Source organism: Sinocyclocheilus rhinocerous, unplaced genomic scaffold, assembly GCF_001515625.1.
Source record: "Sinocyclocheilus rhinocerous isolate Xijiao unplaced genomic scaffold, SAMN03320098_v1.1 scaffold1574, whole genome shotgun sequence".
Lineage (NCBI taxonomy): Eukaryota > Metazoa > Chordata > Actinopteri > Cypriniformes > Cyprinidae > Sinocyclocheilus > Sinocyclocheilus rhinocerous.
The window spans coordinates 361,951-386,184 of record NW_015625598.1 but is presented as its reverse complement, the minus strand read 5'-3'; the positions used below and the strand labels follow the sequence as shown (position 1 = coordinate 386,184).

At 36.8% G+C, this 24,234-nt stretch overlaps 2 protein-coding genes across 2 annotated transcripts in view; one reads left to right on the top strand and one right to left on the bottom strand.

The window, feature by feature from the left end:
- rab43 (RAB43, member RAS oncogene family) overlaps window positions 1-6,473 on the top strand; it is an 18,367-nt gene extending 11,894 nt beyond the window's left edge. Inside the window, exons 2-4 of the mRNA XM_016575836.1 lie at window positions 2,110-2,433; window positions 4,385-4,568; window positions 5,218-6,473. Coding sequence (XP_016431322.1) covers window positions 2,245-2,433; window positions 4,385-4,568; window positions 5,218-5,471 — 627 coding nt within the window. The 5' untranslated portion in view covers window positions 2,110-2,244 and the 3' untranslated portion in view covers window positions 5,472-6,473. The remainder of the gene's footprint in view (window positions 1-2,109; window positions 2,434-4,384; window positions 4,569-5,217) is intronic.
- Window positions 6,474-7,944: 1,471 nt separating this feature from the next.
- LOC107758152 (cat eye syndrome critical region protein 5) overlaps window positions 7,945-24,234 on the bottom strand; it is an 18,425-nt gene continuing 2,135 nt past the window's right edge. Inside the window, exons 2-8 of the mRNA XM_016575825.1 lie at window positions 20,317-20,520; window positions 17,128-17,240; window positions 15,987-16,080; window positions 13,251-13,284; window positions 11,659-11,833; window positions 11,148-11,336; window positions 7,945-8,875 (exon numbers count right to left, since the gene is read on the bottom strand). Of these exons, the coding sequence (XP_016431311.1) occupies window positions 8,476-8,875; window positions 11,148-11,336; window positions 11,659-11,833; window positions 13,251-13,284; window positions 15,987-16,080; window positions 17,128-17,240; window positions 20,317-20,520 (1,209 nt within the window). The 3' untranslated portion in view covers window positions 7,945-8,475. The remainder of the gene's footprint in view (window positions 8,876-11,147; window positions 11,337-11,658; window positions 11,834-13,250; window positions 13,285-15,986; window positions 16,081-17,127; window positions 17,241-20,316; window positions 20,521-24,234) is intronic.

Below are 24,234 nucleotides of genomic sequence, written 5' to 3'. Positions count from 1 at the left end.
TGCTTATCTCCATTAATGAGAGTGGTTTATTTAATGTAAATGTGTATATTGACATGAAAATAGAGTTTAAAATCATTGTTTACTTCATTAATTTATTACTTTTATTAATTTATTAATTTTCCCGTCAAGTTTGTTTTTATATATCCCATTATTTTTATTATTTATATATACCTTTTGCGTAGGAAGTGGCGGACGCCTCTTTCAGGACAGATTTGTGCAACAGTCCATTGAGCCTTTTGAAAGCTATTGAACTGGATAGAAGAATCAAATGCAACACACTGGCAGTGTCAATTGACCACATAGAGCAAATAATAGTACATTGAAAAGCTGTAGTGTGTTATTTAATGTAAAATTAATATTATACAATGTGTACTGGGTAAGTCAGTGTCTTCCTTCAAAAGATATTGAGCTGGAAGAAGGTGTCTCAATGAAGAAACCCGAAGAAAACAGTGATGATAGAAATTGAACATATACAGCAAATAATAGCACATTAAAGACTTGTAGTATGTTCTTTATGATCAAATAAATATTTAGCATTTTGTTTTGGAGCGGTGTGACCCTCTTTTCAAAAGTTATTGAACTGGATGCTGTGCCATTGAAGAACCCCATAGAATACAGTGATGATAGAAATTGAACATCTAGAGTAAATAATAGCACATTAAAGACTTGTAGTATGCTCTTTATGGTCAAATAAATATTTTACAACTTGCACTGTAGCACTGGGTCCTTCCTTTCAAAAGCTATTGAACTGGATGATGCGTCATTGAAGAAACCTATAAAACACAGTGATGGTACAAATTGAATATATATGTGAGGCGCAAATTATTTATAAACCATCTTGAAGAATGTTTCCACTTGTTTTTGAAAGTGTTCACCCAAAATAAACATCCTGTTTGCTGTCATGCTTTCTGAGTACTTTTCAATAATCTGACAGAATTAGTACCATGGACAGTGATATTTTTGCAGGACTGTAAACATCAATGAATGCACATAAATTGTGATATTGTGAGAGTTTAATATTAAATGAAGATGTCATACAACAGGGACGCATAAAAGTTTAGCCATTCTTTTCATTGAACACCTGTAGAACACTGTTTACTGTTAAGTCTTTATCACACTTAAAACCAGAGAAACAGAGGTGAATAAAACAGCGAGACATGCGCTGCAGTATGTTCTGTAGGGTCCAAACAAGATGTTCCAACTTGCTTTGGAGCAGTCGACTCATGCTTTCAAAACCTACTGAAATACTGTATATCATATATCATTGTTAAAACCAACACACCAACACAGTTCTTGTTAATTTTGAAGCAAATAAATAAATAAAACAGTTGTAAAATGAAGCCATTAATTATGTTCAGGAGATTCCAGGTGATTTTCCACTTGTCTGGATTGTTACCAAATTACAATGAAAAGCTGTAGTGTGTTATTTAATGTAAAATTAATATTATACAATGTGTACTGGGTAAGTCAGTGTCTTCCTTCAAAAGATATTGAGCTGGAAGAAGGTGTCTCAATGAAGAAACCCGAAGAAAACAGTGATGATAGAAATTGAACATATACAGCAAATAATGTAGTATGTTCTTTATGGTCAAATAAATATTTAGCATTTTGTTTTGGAGCTGTGTGACCCTCTTTTCAAAAGTTATTGAACTGGATGCTGTGCCATTGAAGAACCCCATAGAATACTGTAATGGTAGAAATTGAACATATAAAGCAAATTATTGTACATTAAAGATTTGTAGTATGTTCTACAGGGTCAGATGAATATTTAGCAACAAGACATAATGTGAGTGATATTTGCTGGTACATCTGTAGTTGGCTAAAATGTAGCTGTCTGTTTGCACACAATGAAAAAAAATTACAACTTTTTAGACGGTCCCTATCTTGTTTGCCACGCTACGTTGGACATTCAGTGGACGTTCGCCGGTAAGTATGCCATTAAAACAATACTTGTCCATTTTGATCGATTGTGAAAAATGTAGTAGGTTGAGAATCATGTCGCTGAATAGAATTAGCAAAAAATTACTTTATTGCACATTAAATTAGAAAGTTATTCAACGCGGAAGTCCGAATGTGTGAATATAAAACCAACTTTACCGCAGTGTGCAGGTGCCGTGTGTGTGTGTGTGTGTGTGTGTGTGTGTGTGTGTGTGTGTGTTTCTCCACGTCACTCACGTCCTCGCGAAACAACCGGAGGCACCGATTATCGGTTTATAGGTGAGCACTCGCTGCACGGCTAACGGCATGTCACTGCTGGACTCTGACGACAGCTACGATTTAGTCTTCAAAATCGTTCTTGTTGGAGATGTCGGTGTCGGCAAAACTTGTGTGGTTCAGCGTTTCAAGACCGGGATATTCATCGAAAAACAAGGGAACACGATCGGTGTGGATTTCACCATGAAGACGCTGGAAATACACGGGAAGCGGGTTAAGGTTAGTGCTGCAGTCCAAGCTAACGTTACTCGTTATAGTTGTGTCTTATGGTTATAGAGCTCATTAAAGGGATAGTTCACCCAAAAATGAAAATTCTGTCATCATTTACTCACCCTCATCTCGTTCCAAACCTGTATGAGTTGCTTTCTTATGTTGAACACAAAAGAAGATATTTTGAAGATTGCTGGTAATCAAACAGTTGGTGGTTGCCATTGACTTCCATAGTATATTTTTTTTCCCTACTATGGAAGTCAATGGCAACCACCAACTGTTTGATTACCAGCAATCTTCAAAATACGAACTAGTGACCTATCCCTTTAAGTTTCTCTTCATGGCGACAGCTTGTCGGTGTTCACATAAGTTTCCCCATAAATCCACATTTTGTACCAAAAATCTCCTTAGTACGTTTATTGTTATTACTGTAAGCCTTATCACATTCATTTAGGGTTTCATTCGAATCATTTATTTATTTTTGTGGTTAATTTGTAAAGCTGAGAGGTGATTAATGCATCGCAGTTTTAATAATAACTGCCGCGACTTTGATGTTTTGTCAGATATCGTGTTAACCATTTTAAAAGGAAGAAAGAGCGTTTCCTTGCGACGTTGACACGTAAGACGTGGAAGAATAAAAGTGAAAATACTGTAAAGTTGGTTGTTGGCTTTAGGGCTTAAAGTTGGCACACAGTGTCATTGGACAGTTATGCAATAGCCAAGGTAGTTGCTAAGCTGTAAACAATGTCTAACTGAAACTGTCCCTGCTTGAGACTAATGGACATTTAAACTGCATTATTCTATAGCACGGTTGGAAAATTCATAAGCATAAGCCAAAACACGGACAGTAGGTTCTGCTGGATTTGACAAGAGACTCTTCACGGAGGTCTACCTGGGCTTTTGTTGGTAGTTTAGTAAAATCTCAACTAAAAACTAATCTTTTCTCTCAGTATTTTCTGTTGACCTCTGATTAAAGTTGTGGTTGTGAATACTGTGGTTGTGTTTTATATTGTTTCCTGATAGTATTTGACCTGTTTGACGTCTGCATTTACATCTGCAAGACGCATTTTTTAGACAGTTTGCTCATCTGCAATACGTCTATAGGACGCTTTCTATCAGATGTCAAATAGACGTCTAGAAGATGTCCATAAGACGTTCCCGCATAAACACATTTCATTACACCAAATACACAAAATAATGTTCTTTTTAGCAGCATCATATGACCCCTTTAACAGACCTCTTGCAGATGTACGTGTGTTATCTTGGGAAAGGCGCTTCAAATAAAGATGAATAAATACGATATGAGTCAAAAGTAAATGTCGAGCAGACAGAGGTCAGAGCATTGTGAAACAAAGCAACAGACAAATTTTGCACATTGCACGTCAGTTTTTCATAGATACTGCATACAAAACCGTCAGCCATGTTATATGAAGAGCTTAATGTAAAGCCATTGTCATATAGACCGGTTCCTTTCAAATAATGAGCTTGTGTTCATTTGGTACTGTAGTGAGCACTTAAATACTGTCCTGTTAGCGGCGGCGTGACACTGGTCCAGATGCTAGCTCAGCCAGTATGGGACTCCATTGTGAAATCTCACTGTGTTTCATTGGCTGACTCAGTGAACGTCAGCACTTTTTATTGTCCGTGTTGAGGCCGTGTCTAATGTCTTTTACCGTGCCAAGATTATTTGCCTAGTTTCTGCACAACTTATAATCCTTTACTATCTAAATGTGGTTTCCATTTACAATAAACAACAGCAAACATCATTGTAGTGATGAGTTGGGCATGACCAATTCTGTAATTTGTTAACTTGAGATTGAATTAGTGACCAATGAGAACATTGTACATACAATTTCAATGTAAATAAGTACATATTCGTCAAAAAGACACCTAATATAGAGTGGGTGCAATGTATAGGCACGATAGTAGTACAATACAATAAATATAATTTGTGGTATAGTTACAGATTTGGGATACAGCTGGACAGGAGCGGTTTCGCACGATCACACAGAGTTACTACCGCAGCGCCAATGGTGCCATCATCACTTACGACATCACAAAGAGAGCCTCTTTCATGTCTGTGCCCAAGTGGATGGAGGATGTGAAGAAATATGGGGGTTCCAACATTGTTCCTCTGTTAATTGGTGAGTGCAAAGAGTGTGTCTGACATGCTTCCTTTATGAATTGTAATTGCTTTAAAGAAATAGATCACCCTAAAAATTGAAATTAGCTGAAAATGTGCTCACCCTCAGGGCATCCCAGATGTAGATGAGTTTGTGTCTTCATCAGATTTGGAGAAATGTAGCATTGCATCACCTGCTCACCGATGGATCCTCCGCAGTGAATGGGTGCCGTCAGAATGAGAGCTGATAAAAACATCACAATAATCCACAGTCCATCAGGTCTTGTGCAGCCAAAAGCTGAAACAAATCCATCAAGACGTTTTTAACTAAAATCGAGTCCATAATTCTCCAGTGAAAAAGTCCATCTTGTCTGAATCAGGAGAGAAATCTGACCAGATCAAGGACCATTTCTGAGCAAAAACAGTCCAAAACATTGTGATGTTTTTATCGGCTCTCATTCTGACGGCACCCATTCACTGCAGAGCATCCATTGCTGAGACACTGATGCAATGCTACATTTCTCCAAATCTGATGAAGAAACTACATCTGGGATGGCCTGAGGGTGAGCACATTTTCAGCAAATGTGCTGTTTGGGGTGAACTATTCCTTTAAAGAAACTGTTTTAGGAAAGTCTCGTGATTAAATCTCTTCAATTCTTTTTGCATCCCAGGTAATAAATCAGACTTGCCCGACTTGCGTGAAGTTCCACTTGAGGACGCACAGACCATGGCTCATCAGCTGGATTTTGTTAGTGCCATCGAGACTTCAGCCAAGGACTCTAGCAATGTGGAAGAGGCATTTAACAAAATGGCCAGTGAGCTCATTCTCAGACATGGCGGGCCCATGTTCACTGAAAATGTAACGGACAGCTTTAAACTCAACAGCAAGGATGTGACCAATGAGGGCTGGGGATGTGGGTGTTGATGAAGCAATAAAAAGCTTTGGTTCTCTTACCACTCACGCAGTTATATAAATTGGGTCCTGTCAGGCAGATGCTGAATTTGAAGCGGGAGACGCTAAGGATACATTTCTAGGAGTGGCTTATAAAAGACACCTACAGTTGAACGTAACAGTGAAGACGCTGGGTAGAGACCATTTTGATTGCCAAGCACAAAATTGCCATGCTTTTTTAAAAATCATAACCAGCCAAAATTTGTTCAATTATTTTCAAAACCCAGTAAGAAACAATTTGTTTCTCCATTGAACGCAAAATTGCTGTGCGACGTGACACAATCAGCCAATCAGATCGTGTTTGATGTTTAATGTGCAGTTATGTGTAGCAAGACTTTGGACAAATGAGATTTCACAATGGGCGGGGCTTCCTAGAGATACAACTAACAAATAGAAACCAAGCTGTTGACAAAATATCCCATCGCTTGTTGGACCGGCTGTTAAGATTCGACACTGAACTATTTCGCATTCCATTTGTAGTAAATGAAATGTGTCGTCTAGCCAGACTAAGGTCTACTGCCACTTGCTTAATCTTCCTAATAGTTATGTAACCGTTTCAAGACCTTTTGTAACAACGGCTCAGCAAGGCTTAAGTCATTGTCATCAATATTTCGACATGTTATAGCTACTCAAGATTTCAAGTGCAGATGCAGCAGTGGTAGTGTGAAAATGTTGAAATGGACATATGCACCGGAACACACACATCTATTCCACGGAAGGGAATTTCTGTAGAGGTTATTGGGTTCGTGACCAGAAATCTCTCATTCTCCATTGACTTGACTGACCTGAATTCTCAGTATGGTATCAACAGCCACGGTCCGAAGACATTTTGCCAATGTTTTCAGTACGTTTTTAAGATTTAAAGAAAAATGCAACCTTTTTAAGAGTGCATTCAATAATGAAGGTAGCCAGGTTCTGTTGTAAATGAGTGGCCATCTGCAGTTCTCTAGGGTAAATTGGTTTGAATACAATGTGTTGAACGGCTGCCATGATGGGTTACTTTACACTCTAATTATGTACTAGTTTGTGATAACGTATGCGTTTTTTATAAACTGGCAAATTTAAAAAATGCAGACTGTTCTTGCAACCCTTTTGAACTGACATTTTATTATAGATGTCACATGGGCATTGGTATTTTGAGTTTTGCATTCATTTAGTACCACAAAGCCTTGTTAAATTATAAAAGAGTATAATAAACTATCTTTTTAAACTTGCAAAAAAAACATTTTTCTGATAATATTGTACCATGTGTAACTTGTGAGAAGATCGCACCGATGAATTTGTAAGTAACATCAATTGCTGTTACATCTCAAGTAAGCATGAATAACCAGAGCCATTTTACATGCAATAGCGTCTTTGTATTTGCCTGCAATATCTTCTTAAGGTTAAGAGCTCAGTTTGGTACTTTTTATATATCACTGACCGACACATGCGTCTTTTAAATCAAAATATATATTTAGGATATGGTATGGTGGCAGCCTTTAAGAATGTCAAGTCTTTAGTTTCACAAATGTGTAGTTTGGAAAAAAATAATGAGCTTTTTCGTTATACAGAATTGTTGATGAAGTATATGAGTGAAAGAAGACAGATGTACTAGAAGGTAGATCATTGGACGAGCATTCTTCAGATAATTTATAGTGCCTTTTAATATTGTTGTAGTTTGTTAGTATTGTCATCATGGTATTACTATGCATTTTACTGTTTGTCAATCAGTTAAATGTTTTGAGAAACATGATCAATTTGTATTTGGTAATAAATGTTCTTATATTATTTTATCAATAAAACTGTCACAGCATAACTTGTATGTAAGACTTTAAGAATTTACTACAGAATTATGTTTGTTTTAAATGTTTAATTAATTTAGGGGGAAAAAACACGTCTTTAATGGTCACAACTACCTCAAAAACTAGAAGATTTGTATATTGGAGTTGTAAACCTTGCACAAGATCATTTACTGGTAAAATCCCCCCCCCCAAAAAAAATATATATCCAAGTGGATGGCTTTTATTTTCTAAGGGTTGTTTTGTCTCAGTGCAAATCTCACCATTATGATACAGTGTAACAGTAACCAAAACAAACATAAATAACCTAATAAAAAAAAAAGAATGGAGGCATAACAATGAAACAATTACCTATGTAATAATGGCACAACGAAAGTAACAATACAGAACATGTTGAATTAATATGAGGTATTACATAAACAACTCTATAAAAATGGTAGAATTTATGGGACCTGCAATGCTAAAACGGCAAGTTACTGTAATATGATTTTAACAATGTTAAACTAACTGTGAAAAAAATAATAAAAGTACTAATGGTCTAGGACAGGGTTCCCCAAATCTTGCCAATGCACTGCGGAGTTTAGCTCCAACCCTGATCAAACTTACTTACCTGTGATTTTCTAATGATCCTGAAGACATTGATTAGCTTGCTCAGGTGTGTTTGATTAGGGTTAGAGCTAAACTCTGCAGGAAAGTGGATCTTGTGGGCCAGATTTGAGGATCCCTGGTTTAGGACACAGTCTATTAAAAAAGGCAGACTGATAGCCCTTGCAATCCAGGGGTGCAGAAGAGTAGCTGTCGGAGCTGAAAACCGCTTCCAGAAGATCACAGATTCAATCCATTTTGTGTTTCTGCCACAGTTTTGCCCTTATTTTAATCACCCCACATCAGTCTACAGCTGGAACACTGTGTATTTCATGACCTCTCTAGCCTCTCGACTCACACTAGAGAGTAGAACATGCACATGAGCTTCTGAAAAAATACTGTTGGACCACGAACACCTGACAGTTAAAATGAAATCATGCAATCCAGTAAAGCTAAAAATGCCACGGGATCTTTAATGACCGCTCCTGTTTTCTCAGTTATGCATTGTGCTCATCTGTGGAGGTTTTCTCCATAAAACACGTACTAAAATGGAAAGGCGGATTCATACAGACTGTTGATATTAAATCAATAGCATCACTATATTGACGTCACTAAACTGTATTTACGAACTTCTCCATCTCGAAGATGAGCTCGACAGCAGCGTCCACGTCCTCGGCGATCTTCTCTGGCTCCACCAGAGCCGGGTCGAAGCGGAAGTCGCGGTGGCCGTGGAAGACGGTCTCTTTGATGCACTGGCTGGCGTCTTTAGGTAAGTCCATGTGGGGGTTGTAGACGCCTGTGCACACCAGGATGGACTTGCAGGACGTGGCGGAGGGCGACGCAAGCTCACTTTCCCAGCCGTTGTCCATGTCCACCTCCTGAGGGACGCTGGCGGGCGTCCCTGCTCCAGTCACCATGTTCGCCACTGCTTTGGTGGACTTCCTGGCCATCCGTTCATCGAGGTAGCGGTTGTAGAGGTTAGCACCATAAATATCAGTCATCAGGTTGTCCCTAATTGCATATAGAAGATTAGCAACAGATTAGGGCTGCACGATTATGACAAAAATCATAATTGTCGATTATTCCATTGAAATTGTAATTGCGATTATTGATCATCGAAGGTCAGAAGCAAAGACATTGGTTAATAGAATGGGATTAAATACATAAAGGATATTTGTGTTGTTTAACATTTAATTATTGCAGGTTTGCGTCATATTCTGAGTTGCATTATTTTTAATCATTTTGAGGAATACTGAATCTGTGTTTTTTTTTGTGAGATGTGAGATGAATTAATGCATATTCATATTTATTTTAGAATTACAGTAACATCTTCTGATTTCTCAACATGGGGACAATAAATCAATAAACTGGAAAAAAAAGTAATGTGCGTTACTTATTTGAAAAAGTAACTCAGATATTCTCTTGTAAATTAAAAAGTAATGCGTTACTTTACTAGTTACTTGAAAAAAGTAATCTGATTACGTAACTCGTGTTACTTGTAATGCGTTACCCACAACACTGTTTATTATTTTTATTCATAAATGTATTTATTCAGTTGTTCAAAATTGCATAAGGAAAGAGATGTTTGCAAGAGTAAGATCAACGCAGCACAGCTGTTGCTTTGTGAATGACTTCACCGGTCATGTTTCCAGTGGTTATGTCGTTTTAATGTTCTGATGATTTTTACACCAGTGAAATAAAGTGAAAGGAGGAGTAAAAAAGTCAAGAATGGCATCAAATTTTGCTTTCTGCTATACGGTTCTAGAGGGCAATAGCCTTTCAGCAAGAAAACTAAAAGATATCTACAAACTTTCTGTGCTTGCCCTCTAAATATTACTGTCCACAAAAATATGTTAAAGGAGTAGTTCACCCAAAAATGATTTTCCTGATGCCATGCAGATGAGTTTGTGTCTTCATCAGGTTTGTAGAAATGTAGCACTGCAATGGGTGCCGTCAGAATGAGAGCTGATAAAAACATCACAATAATCCACAAGTAATCCACAGCACTCCAGTCCATCAGTTAACATCTGGAGAAGACACAAGCTGAAACTAATCCAGCATTAAGACGTTTTTAGCTTCTGACTAAAATACAAGTTCATAATATTGCATTCTCCAGTGAAAAGTGGTCTGTTCTGAATCAGGAAAGAAATCTGCACAGATCAAGCCGCGTTTACAAGCCAAAACAGCTCTAAACAAATATGTGGCTGGATTTTGATGTGAGAGAACAGGACTTTTTCACTTTATGAAGCGTTATGAATTATGGACTCATATTTTAGCTGGAAACAACTGTTTGAAGTTAAAAACATCTTGATGAATTTGTTTATTACTTTCACACAGCTTTTCGCTGTGCATGACTTTAACTGATGGACTGGAGTGCTGTGGATTACTTGTGGATTATTGTGATGTTTTTATCAGCTCTCATTCTGACGGCACCCATTCACTGCAGAGCATCCATTGCTGAGACACTGATGCAGTGCTACATTTCTACAAATATTTCTCCAAATCTACATCTTGGATGTCCTGAGGGTGAGTACATTGCCAACAAATTTCCCTTTTTGGGTGAACTATTCCTTCCTCCATTCACAGAAAGTTTTTTTTTGTTTTTTTTTAAGGGAGATTAATGTTTGATTGGACACATCTATAATGGAATAAGCAAAAATCCCATATGAGATAAATACGATCAGACATGTACTGTGCAAAATGAACGTTAGATCCTTCAGTGTGCAAATTTCATGCTGGGAGAAATCTACTTGCAAAACTACATTAAAAACTGTACAATTTTAATAAGAACAAAACTGTTTTAAAGGCTAAAGGATGGTCATATCAAATACTGAAGTGATGTAGTTCATAGAATTTAACATAAAATCTGTCTATGGCATTATTTTTGAAAACACGCTTATTTTACATATTTTTTTTTCCACAATTGCCTGAAACTTTTCACAATACTGTAGCTTTGCAGGTAAATTTCTCCAAGTGTCTTAAGATGTTTCATCTCTTCATGTAATTACAGACACACTGGATGATTCTTAGATCAGATATGTATGTGGACCATTTGTCAAAAAAAAGGAATGTATGGAAAAATCAAACACGCCTAAGACATTTGCATGGCACTATATATTTTGCTCTGCAAACTGGATATGATAAATAATATCCTAAGCATAAAACAACACTTTTTTTAAACAAGCAGTGTAGGCACGGGGTAGATTTTGTGTTTCGTCTGCAAGCTCATGTTTGAAATCCTCTCACATCCACACTGGCCCATTACACTGTGCATGTGTCTCACCCGATAGCATACAGGGATCTGATCGGTGCCCTCCAGCCTCTCTCAGCAGCTTGTTCTCTAATGAGGAACTCAGCAAAATGGTAGGTCAGTTCACTGGGCTTCCCCATGAGGGCCTCGTACTTCAGATCTTTGCCAATGATCTTCTTATAGATGTTCTCCAAACACACCATGAAAGTGCCGTGACCGAATCTGTTGATGGGAGATTTTTCATTCATTAATTGGCCAGTCTCAGATCATTGGAGGTGGCTTTGCTCAATTTACTGCTACACTTCAATGCATCATACCTACATTGTCTATATGTATATATAAACACAATAAAACTGCTATTGGAGCATAGTGTCACAAAATGTAAATATGTGCCAAACAGGTTTGTTGTAGTCGAGACTTTAAACATTGCATATCTATAGAGGAACTGACTTAACCCTCTGCTTAGAAATACTCACTGGTGTAAAAAGTCTGACAACTAGCCCCAGTCTCCCTAATAAATCAGCATTTAGAGTGAGCTGATCACCTTGGAGAATGTGCCTCTGCCATCCACATGAGATCCATGTTACAGGCCAGGAGCGGCAGATGAGCGGAGAGAGCGGTTTCATAGGCGTTGCTCAGATTGCCGTTGGTGAGAAGGACATCAATGATGAGCTGTAAGTTTGTTTCCCATCGAATGGGCTCCCCAAACAGAACTACAGCTAGAACAGGAGAAAAGAGGCTAATTAAAGCCATTGTCTGTCTTTCACTCTTATTATTTATTTGATTACATTATTGTTTGATTTTTCTTTTATAATACAGGTTCCAGCTTAATACATACCAAGTACATATAGACTACCGTTCAAAGTTTGGTGTCGGTAAGATTTTTTTAATTTGTAAAAAAATTAGTAAAATCAGTAATATTGTGAAATATTATAACAATTTAAAATAGCGGTTTTCTATGTGAATATGTATTAAACTGTAATTTATTCCGGTGATGCGCAGCTGAATTTTCAGCATCATTACTCCAGTCTTCAGTGTCACATGATCCTTCAGAAATCATTCTAATGTTGATTTTCTGCTCAAGAAACACTTATTTTTTATCAATGTTGGAAACAGTAGTGCTGCTTAGTATTTTTGTGGAAACCGTAATACATTTTTTTTCAGGATTCACAGATGAATAGAAAGTTCAAAAGAACAGCATTTATTTGAAATAGAAATCTTTTGTAACATTATAAATGTCTTTATTGTCACTTTTGATCAATTCAATGCGTCCTTGCTGAATAAAAGTATTTATTTATTTCAAAAGGTATTACAGACCCCAAACTTTTTATTGTAGTTTAGGATAATAACAAGCTTTCTGGTGTACATGTACAGGTGCATCTCAATAAATTAGAATGTCGTGGAAAAGTTCATTTATTTCAATAATTCAACTCAAATTGTGAAACTCGTGTATTAAATAAATTCAATGCAAAAATGTTTTTTTTATTGGTTTTATTTTATTGGTTTTTGTTAAATGTGAGCCAAAATCATCACAATTAAAAGAACCAAAGACTTAAACTACTTCAGTCTGTGTGCATTGAATTTATTTAATACACGAGTTTCACAATTTGAGTTGAATTACTGAAATAAATGAACTTTTCCACGACATTCTAATTTATTGAGATGCACCTGTACATTTGAACGTATTGAGCTGGATCAGACAGATTAGTGAATCATTCAGACCAGTTTCACGAAAAATATTCACAGAAAATATATTCTCATCTGCACACCTAGAGTGTAGAATAGTCAGTGAAGAATCAATTAAAGTCGACATTGTTTGGAAATTGCAGCTGTCTTTTCTTTACTATAGTGGTGTAGCCTGTATCTGAGAGAAAACGCTTCTTGAGTGAAGAAAAATAAAGATTTTGTCCAGTGGGGATTGACAGGATTGACTCAATCATTGGCTCATTCGTTAACTGCTGTGATCTCATGTTAGTGTCATTGCCAGGGACACGTTTTTGTGTAAAGACTACGAGAACACATGAATTAAAAAAAAAAAAAAAAAACACTGCAATATTCCACAAAAATCCACAAAAAGCCATGCCATGTGAAGCAGCACATCGCACAACTATCCAGTTATCTCCAGAAATATCTTACCTTCAACTCTGGGGAGGTTCACCACAGGCAAAGACTGAAACAACAAGGAAAGTATCCGGTTTCTTTCATATCTGCCATTATATGTCATCTGACCGATCTCATAAACTATCCAGCAGCTGATTCCCTCACAGAACAACAGGTTTGGGGGTTTAGAAAAACTATGAGACTATATACAAGTACAAACCATTTTAAAATCTTCAAATACGCAGTCACATGCACGAAAAACAGGACAGGAAATCTGCAAATTCAGCATAATCTTCTATTTGTCCAGTTTACAACAAGGGGGCTTGTGTTTTATCCTATACATATCATTGCCACTGGCCAATCTCTTCACATTGCATTTATGTTTGACCTGTTCTAACCTGACCTGACGGTGACTAACACATACACATACTGCATAAACCTAGGCAAGTGCCAAAACTGGTTACAGAAAAAAAAGGTATTATTAGAGCATAAAGCACAAACTTACAACAACCCTAATTATCTTGAGTACACAAAAAGCATTGATTATGGAATTTAAAAATGAATTAATAATTACTCGGTTATTAATTTCATGCAGTCCGATATTTACAATGTTTTGTCAATATTCCACAGTGTGAACTGTACGTCTAGATAGACCACCATTCAATAGTTTGGGGCTGGTATGATTTTTTTATGTTTTTGAATCAAGTCTCTTCTGCTCACCAGGGCTGCATTTATTTGATCAAAAATACAGTAAAAACAGCAATATTGTGAAATATTATTACAATTTAAAATAACTGTTTTCTATGTGAATATCTGTTAAAGGGGTCATAGGATGCCCATTTTCCACAAGTTGATATGATTCTTTAGGGTCTTAATGAAAAGTCTGTAACATAGTTTGGTTATAATTTCTCAATGGTAGTGTAAAAAACACCTTTTTACCCTGTCAAAACCAACTCTTTTCAGATCAAGCCGTTTTTGTAGCATTTTCCTTTAAATGTTAATGAGCTCTGCTGACCCCGCCCCTCTCTTCCGAGCTGCTCTCAGAGAGACTGTTTACTTTAGCCGCATTCATCGTGAAACTTGCTAATTAGCACATTATTAGGAAAGGTGATTTGCAAAGATTCGTTAAAAAAACCTTACACTCACTTCTTCTGTAGGTGAAGCTAGATCACGAATGATTCGCGCGAACATAAACGCATTTATGTAGATCGGGGAGCATTCCCTTCAGAAACAATGTAATCCACTGCGAGTTCAGCGGCTCAGATGTCGGGAGTAAATGACGACTGCTATGTTCATTATTACATCCAACAACAGAACACCTCAATCGCTTAGGAGTCATTCTTGTCTACATCTGCTCCAGCGGTGAAACAATGGCGGACTGATGACAGCTCACTCAGAGCAGGTCTGAGGTAAGACACCAGTCCAGTCTCTGCTGAAACGCTACTGTCAATCAAACTATCGTGGGAGGGGCCTGTCTGTGTGACGTCACACAGACAGGCATCTGAGATCGGCTCGATTTGAGAAAGGGGAAAACATTTAACCAGATAAAAAAAAAAACACTGGGTGGATTTTTATCATTATAGGGTGGTTGTGTACACACACTGCCAACACACATTTCAGTTCAAACAACTTGTAAAAGTGCATGTAGCATCCTATGACCCCTTTAAACAGGTTCTCTTCCGGATGCCTCTGCTTGTCAATAACTTTTCATTTAGATTTAATGAGGCTATGCGCTGATGTTCTACAATGCAATTATGAGTCAGAAAGGCCTGCGGTTTACCAATGTTTAGTATGATCGCTTGAGAGGTATTGACCATTGCAAAGTGAGGTGGTATTCCATGTATCTAAAGCTTGTTTCCTAGTGTCTGTGGGATGAATGAGGGCGAATTCAGGCTTTTTTTTTTTTTTAGCCAGTCACCAGTCAAACCAAAATAACATGTGACTAATGACTCTAGAGCAGGAAAATCATGATGCTAAATTGGCTGAAGGAACCACAAGCAAATCCCAAACAAGGGGTCACGATTACAACATCTACCAACATGCTACCAGATCATGCTAACCTAGCCAAACCTCAGATCTAATCTCACTCCCTTTGGTCATACTTTGATGTTCTTGGTAGTTTTGTATATGATTTGTATATGGGTATTAACAAAAAAACAGGGTGGATTTTTTATCATTATAGGGTGGTTGTGTACACACACTGCCAACACACATTTCAGTTCAAACAACTTGTAAAAGTGCATGTAGCATCCTATGACCCCTTTAAAATGTAATTTATTTCTGTGATGCGCAGCTGTATTTTCAGCATCATTCCTCCAGTCTTCAGTGTCACATGATCTTCAGAAATCATTCTAATATGCTGATTTACTGCTCACGAAACATTTCTACATTATTAGCAATGTTGAGCTGCTTCAACATTTTGTAGAAACTGTGATACATTTTATTTTGCAGGTTTCTTTGATGAACAGAAAGCTCAAAAGAACAGCATTTATTTGAAACCGAAATATTTTGTAACATAATAAAAGTCTTTGCTGTAACTTTTGATCAATTGCTGAATAAAAGTATTAATTTCTTTAAGAAGAAACTGTACTTTTAAATGCTAGTGTACATTTGTTTTTTTGTTTTTTTACAGTGAATTGTACCAAAGCAATCAAGTTAAATCAAACTGTTCCAGAATTCAGATTTCGTGATGCATCATTTAGTAAGTAATAATCAAAAGAAATAATCAAAGCAGAGCGAATATTGATAAGACGTGTATAGTTACTGACTTACCGGTAGTTTGGGCCGTCTGTTGTGATCCACCATGTCCAGCAGAGGGAAAGATTCGCGCAGCATGTCGATACTGACCACGTTTGTGAAGCCCACACTGATTCAGTGAGTCAAGAATTCATTTGACTCATGGATGAACCTAAAAGTGATTATCACTGTTTTAATGATTCAAATCCATTTGTATTCACAAACAAATACAGGAGATTTGAAGGATTACGATAATCCTATTCCTCGTGGAAAGCTTGTAAACACTATCACATTATAATACGGTCACATCTAACGATATCACCGAGATGCTGGAAAGGCCAGCAAAAGCCAGAGAGACTGTCATAATCACACAGACCAGAGATAATCGCTTTCTCTCAGCAGTCATGTACATCCATGTTCAAATCTTTGATGTTTTCTGTGGGCTCTCGATAAAAAGCATCACAGTTGTTTCATTTGTTTAGCTCATTTAAATGTGTGCTAGCTGTTCACCCTGCTGCCATGAATCCAAGTACTGTATTGGCCCGAATATAAGACGACCCTGATTATAAGACGACCCCCCCTTTTTCCAGATGTACCTTTTGGAAAAATGCTTTTTAAAAACCAAATCTTGTTTTTTCTCAGTAAAACACATTTTGTCTTCAATTATTTTCATATTGCATATTTTTCCTATTTTAATTTTTGTTTTGAAAGTATGGTAAAAACTGGTAAAATGTACCAACAATCACATTTAAAAAATACCATCAGGCTAACCTGACAGTCACGACTTGTGCAGCTGTGAGGTTTTCTTTTTCTTTTGTTTTTACTCGCGATCTTTACAACACGCATTACATTACGTATTTCATGGCACACTCGTTTTATGCGCATTTGGCGCCACCTAGTGTTGTGGGTGTATTATTGACATGTCAAAGTCTAGACCCTGAATATAAGACGACCGCGTTTTTTCAGATGTATTTCCAAGTAAAAAACATCGTCTTATATTCGGGACAATACGGTACTTGTTACACAACTAGCCAGCAACTCAGGCTTTGTTCGAACTAGTGCGACAGGATTTGGCCAAAAATCCCACTGCGGTTATTTGTCTGTATATTTATTTCAATAAAATGCAGCCATCGGATCGACAGAGAAGAACCTGAAGACACTGGACAGGGAAGGATACTTTTTGGCGATGTCGAGCACAGGACCTTGTCCAGACACCAGAACGTGCTTGTCGTGATATTTCTTGAACATTCGCAAAGGGCTGTGAGACATCATGACTTGGTCTTGCGATATCTACAAATCAAACAAGCAGATTATCATGCATATCAATAGTTATAAACCATACATAAATGCTTTATGGTTTGGAGCATGTAACAAAAATCGTATTTAAACTTTTTAAATAACATGACCAAACCCAGAGGTTTCTAGGGATGAAACGGTTATCGGTTTGACGATAAACCACAATAAAAAGTTCCTATGGGCAGTAACGCGGTTTCTTATTTTAATTATCATTAAAGCCGTCTTTGATTATCCTGAATTGAAAAACCCGCAGTAAATACTGCTCAGCATTGAGCAAGTGCCTGATAAAGCAGTAGCTACAGAGGTTACCGTGGAAACAGCTCTATTTCTGCTGTTCCATAAGCGCCACCTTCTGTCAGACAGCGGATTTACGCTTTTATTCGGCCTGTCTGCTGATTGCGTTCAGACCCATGCGAAAACTGGACCAAAGTCTTAACTGGTACATGAAAAACAAACTAATGTGCATTCAAAAAATCTCAACACTTCAGATAATAAGGCAGCCTATGTAGAATAGTTTATGGAGCAGATAAAATGCCTATAATTTATCATTTTGACTCATCCTTTTCCTAAAGATGATTTAAAGCAGGGGTGTCAAACTCAATTTCTGGAGGGCCGGAGCCAACGCTGCTCCAACACACAAACCATGTAGTTTTCAAATAAGCCTGAAGGACTTGACTAGCTGGATCAGGTGTGTTTAATTAGGGCTGAATCTAACCTCTGCAGGACCCCGGCCCTCCAGAAACTGAGTTTGTCACCCCTGATTTAAAGGCTGAAATGTGAGGTTTTCCTTTTTATGATTTTTTTACTTACCTTAGGATGTTTAGTCATGTTTATTTTGTGCTGAAATTGGTATTAATGTGGAGGAGATGATCAGTTCACGTGCGCCTCGCGCTGCTGCGTCTGTTGAACTGAGGCGCTACAGCGATCTGTCACTCCACATTAAACAGCGCCAAAACGGCATTTATTGTTTGAATACTGCAATACAATGGACAGAATTTGAAATCTGAGGCTTTGTTTCATATTAAAAGTACCAAAGCACAATGCTTATTGCGATATATTGGATGGGAAGTGCCCTTCAACTTTCCGTCCATTAAATGAAAACAGGCGAGACTAATCGATTCTTGCGATTTAAGAATCGATATCGCTCCGTAAAAATGAGAATCGATTAATATCGAGATATCGATATTTTTTACCCAGCCCTAAAAGTAACTAATTGCGTTACGTAGTTACTTTTTATGGAAAGTAATGCGTTATGTTACATTTGTGTTTCTTTTTCTCATCTGGGCATCTGTTTGTTTTTAATAAAATACTGCTCAGCATTGAGCAAGTGCCTGATAAAGCAGTAGCTACAGAGGTTACCGTGGAAACAGCTCTATTTCTGCTGTTCCATAAGCGCCACCTTCTGTCAGACAGCGGATTTACGCTTTTATTCGGCCTGTCTGCTGATTGCGTTCAGACCCATGCGAAAACTGGACCAAAGTCTTAACTGGTACATGAAAAACAAACTAATGTGCATTCAAAAAATCTCAACACTTCAGATAATAAGGCAGCCTATGTAGAATAGTTTATGGAGCAGATAAAATGCCTATAATTTATCATTTTGACTCATCCTTTTCCTAAAGATGATTTAAAGCAGGGGTGTCAAACTCAATTTCTGGAGGGCCGGAGCCAACGCTGCTCCAACACACAAACCATGTAGTTTTCAAATAAGCCTGAAGGACTTGACTAGCTGGATCAGGTGTGTTTAATTAGGGCTGAATCTAACCTCTGCAGGACCCCGGCCCTCCAGAAACTGAGTTTGTCACCCCTGATTTAAAGGCTGAAATGTGAGGTTTACCTTTTTATGATTTTTTTTTTTTTTTTGACAGAACTTTATTTGAACACCTAGTACAGTAATGCATTACAATATTGCGTTATTCCCTTATAAAGTAACCAGGGCTGGGTTTTGACACAAATTTCACGATTCGATTCGATTCTCATTCACAAGCTTGCGATTCGATTTGATTCAATATTGATTATTTTGGATACATATCAGGTACAGTACTTGCTAAATTTTCTCAAGGGAAAAAAATCACTCAACTAATGCTGTAAAATATACATGAGAGTCCTACATTACTATAATATTGAAGGTTAAAATTGACTGATTTGTAGGCTAATATAAAACTGCTAAAATTACCCTAAAGAAGTTTTTAAAATAATAAAGTTACAATTAGCTACATAATAATACTTCTACTTCAATTAGTTTTTTGAAATATAAATATTTAAATGATGGCTGTCAAAAACTTGATGGATTTATTCAAACATAAATGAAACATTGAAGAACAGTCAAAATTATAATTAATATGTTATCGCTCCGTAAAAATGAGAATCGATTAATATCGAGATATCGATATTTTTTACCCAGCCCTAAAAGTAACTAATTGCGTTACGTAGTTACTTTTTATGGAAAGTAATGCGTTATGTTACATTTGTGTTTCTTTTTCTCATCTGGGCATCTGTTTGTTTTTAATATAATTACAATTTAATATAAATACAATTATACTACAATTTTGGCAAATGTAAAAGCCCTTTCACACCAGAAGTGAAGTGAATAAGCCTCAGGCGGAAGGAAATGTAAATTCACGTCTGTACAGTAGAGGGCGCCGCTCAAACCTTTCAGTTGTGCTGCTATTCTGGATTGCATGAAGAACAGGACGCAGGAAAAGAAAGTTCAACACACTTCAGCAATTAAAAAAAAAAAGAAACACAAATGTGTTGTTTCGACAAACTTTCGTGCTTCGTTCTGCTGGTGTTTAGCAATGATATTCAGCTCTAACCCAAATACCTCTGTATGACCGAACAGGCCATGTTTCTGAAGTGTAAATGTGGAAAGGTAAGTGATCTTTGTACAGTACATTTTCATAAGTATCTCAAAATATCAAGGTTACTTTGATTTGTCATGATTCGAGCCCTGTGCCCTCAGTGAACTGAGAATCAAGCTGAATGAATTGCATATAAAAAGCTACAATGCATGCATCAAGCAGGCTGCATGTCAGAATTGTCCTCATGAATATGAGCGAGCAGAACTCACAGGAACACCCAGTATGTGAGACAGCTGATCGGCCTTCTTCTGTCGTAAACAGTTGCCAGCATTGGTGACAAAGACAACCGGAACCACGAACTGTCCCTTTGCGTCCACCAGCTTCTGGAAAGCTCTCTTTGCTGCTGGGATGGGGGTCTTTCCTCGCACCAAGACGCCATCGATGTCAAACAGCAACCCAAAGCTCGGCTCGGACTGTTGAGGAGATTACAACAAAAGGATGAGAAATTAAATTCTGCAATGCCTAAAGGGAATGAAGCACACAGGACTAGTTTTTGCACATGATTGTTATTACTGTAAATCACTCAAAGTATACTAAGCTTGTCTGTGTTCCACTGTCTCGCAGACAGGCAGCTTAAGACAGATGCTTTGCTCACCCTGCTGCTTCGAAACCAAACCGTGACCTGAACACTGAGGTGCATACTGAGCTGTGAAATTTGTGCACCATTACAGCCCAATTTAAAAATATAATGCCCCAGGTGAAAAAAAAACTACACTTCCGTAATGTACTTAAAGTGCTCTATTTTCGCGCACTAATTTTATACTTAATATATTAATAATTCGTCTTTAGTACTTCTTAAGATAATCTTAAGAACATCTAAGACTGTGTGTGTGTGTGTGTGTGTGTGTGTGTGTGTGTGTGTGTGTGTGTGTCTGTTAGGGTTTGTATGGTTTTAGTTTTAGTTTCTGCTAATAATAATAACCCTGCATGGAAGCACTGAAAACACAACAAAAAAATATATTGTGAACAATAAACCCAAATAACTACATTTTGAATTCAAATTGATGAAAAATATTTCTATTACTTATTACAATAACAATGAATGTTTTTGTTACATAAAGCAAACCATGAGTGACTGAGTGATTCACTTGACACATTCACTAAAGAGTTGCTTTTCACTCACTGAACTATAAATTATAGATATATTATATGCTGTATATACATATATTACTGTAATAAGAATTTGATCTTTTGCGTTATGGTAATGAGAATTAGAATGAGACATATACTCAACTGACATGTCACAATGCCAAAAATCTTCATGATCCTAAACATAACAAAGAGTGAAAAATTTAAGGGGGTCTGAATACTTTCCGTACCCACTGTATATATATTTTTTGTTTGTTTTTTTCATTTTTAATGAATTCATTTTGATTTTGGGATGAAATATGTCCAAGACATGTTCTTGTCAGTTGTCATGAGATTCAGCCGTAAAGTGACACTATGACTAAAGGTGCGATCACATTTAGTGAAATCCATTCATTTCAACAGGAATCCACATGATCAGGAATTTCATGCAAGAACAAAAGATTTCGCAACAGGCTCAAGTTTGCCAGAGAAATTTCGCCGTAAAAAAAAATACTGTTTGGCCGTTTATTTTAAGGTGTCCTTGATACAGTGTAATTACACAAAGAAGTATATTAATAATGTTCTAAAACATAACGTAATTACATAAATAGAATTAATTAACAACATGTATTTACTTTAGGTTTAGGGTTTTAGTGTTAGGTTCTTGTAATTACACATGATTTACTGTTACGACTGTTTTAAATACAAAGAAAGCGATACTGAATGTTTAAATTGATGCTTTGGCAACATGAAATAATACAATGTACATTATCTAACAGAATTAAATACTAAGTCACCTACACAATGCATAACCTCTTTTCCCAAGACAGATTAGATCGCACACGATTACGCACGTCACACTTGACCCCTGCTGGACATTTGTCCCTTGTTTTCTGTCTGCGATCACTTGAGGATTAGGGCCAGTTCGCTTCAATCTGCTCAAATGAAACAGCTGCACTTCCCCTTAGGGAGCTTTTGTGTTTTTCTCATTGATGTCACTGCAGCTCTTACATATGACAGAATACTACAGAAGAAACCATAGCAACTGCATGATATTTATTAGCTAGATTTTTCTTAAGATACGCACATCTTCAGTATGGGGAAGAGGTTTGGTTTCACTGTGTGTGCAATGAATTGGTCATGCATGGTCAACAACAAACTGCTGAGACGGTGATAACAGACACAGCTTTAGTCTGAAAGTTTGTAATACTGACTTTGCACAGAACTGAACTTCACTGAGCAATATGGGAAAAAAACACATTTGCATCTAATGTATGCCTCAAGCAATGTTAAAAGTTACAGAAAAAGTATTATGCATTGTGAATATTGATATTGACTGCAACAAATTATAGTCAATACAGTGCTATTTCAGATACTATTTATTTTCTCTCGGAAGTCAAAATTTTGTCATACACTTTGCAGTATCTGCAAAATGTCAGCCTAATTATTTTACCAAAATTAGAGGGATCATACAAAATGCATATTTAGTACTGACCTGAATAAGATATTTCACATAAAAGACATTTACATATAGTCCACAAGAGAAAACAATAGTTTTATAAAAATACTAAATAAAAAACTAGTACTAAATAAAAAAATAACGCATTTTGTACGATCCCTCGTATTTTGGTTAAATAATCATCATTTTGCAGATACCACAAAGTGTGTGTACAATTTCGACCACAACTGTATATATAGTTTTCAGTCATTATATTTCAACTTTAGTTATTTTAGTACAACAACAAATTCAATTAAAATAAGAAATGTTGCCTTGGCATCTAGCCAAAAAGGTTTTGTATTTTATTTTAGTTCATGTTCATTTTATTCCAATTCATGAAAATGTTTTTCGTTAATGTTTTTCTTTTTCTATTTTAGTTAACAATAATAACCCTGAGTCAATTATGATTGAACACTGTGTAAAATATATATTTGCTCAATTTCAGTAATTTTGAGTACATTTACTATTATTAGATTGTATCATATAGTCTACATAATATTGAATATAGCACACCGAGCTCATGGATTAAAAAATCTGTATCAGTCAGTCACAAATCTACATGATTTCACTGTACAGAGTAAAGATACACCAATAATCGTTTTGACACTTTTCAACTTAATCAGTGATTAGTAAAATGTTAAATGTTGATGGGTCTCTAAAAACAGAACCCAACAATGGTATTCACAGGCAAACTAACTAATTAGGGCCCAAGCCCCTAGGGGGAAAAGGGCCCTATTATTTTCTTTAGGATTATTAGGGCCCGAGCACCAATGCTGCGAGGACCCTCTTGGAATTGCTCTGTTTCTTCTTCTTCTCCAAAATGAATCTCATTTTTGAGGGCCCAAACATGCTCAAAAACTCTTGAAACTTTGCACACCCTTTTGGGATGCTAAATTGCAAAGGAATTTTTTATATCTCGAACAGTTTGGCAAGGTGACGAAATTATGGAGAGAAATGAGAAACAGGAAGTGTCTAATAACTTTTGCACACTTTGTCTGATTTTGATCAAACTTAAGCAGTTTGTTCGTTGTATGAGGTCGATTACATAGATGACTACTGTGACTATTAGGAGTAGCACCACCAACTGGCAGCAGGAAGTGTGTCATTTTCAAAATGCTTTGAAATTAGCCTGAAATTTTACTTTGTTTTCTTAAACTTCATCAGAATAATGTCAAAACACGGCAGATGTAAAACTGCCGATTACATAGATGACTACTGTGACTATTAGGAGTAGCACCACCAACTGGCAGCAGGAAGTGTGTCATTTTCAAAATGCTTTGAAATTAGCCTGAAATTTTTACTTTGTTTTCTTAAACTTCATCAGAATAATGTCAAAACACGGCAGATGTAAAACTGCAAAGGGATTCTTGATATCTTAAATACTGTTGCAACGGGTCAAACTTGAATATTGTTTTCAGGTGTTTTTAAGGCACTTAACATGCTTAGAATGTCATGAAACTCGACACACATCAGTATTAATGATAGATAGACACTGGCAAAAGCTCATAAATGGGTGTGGAGCAGGCGCTGTATAGCGCCACCTTTTGACAAAAGTGTGTGT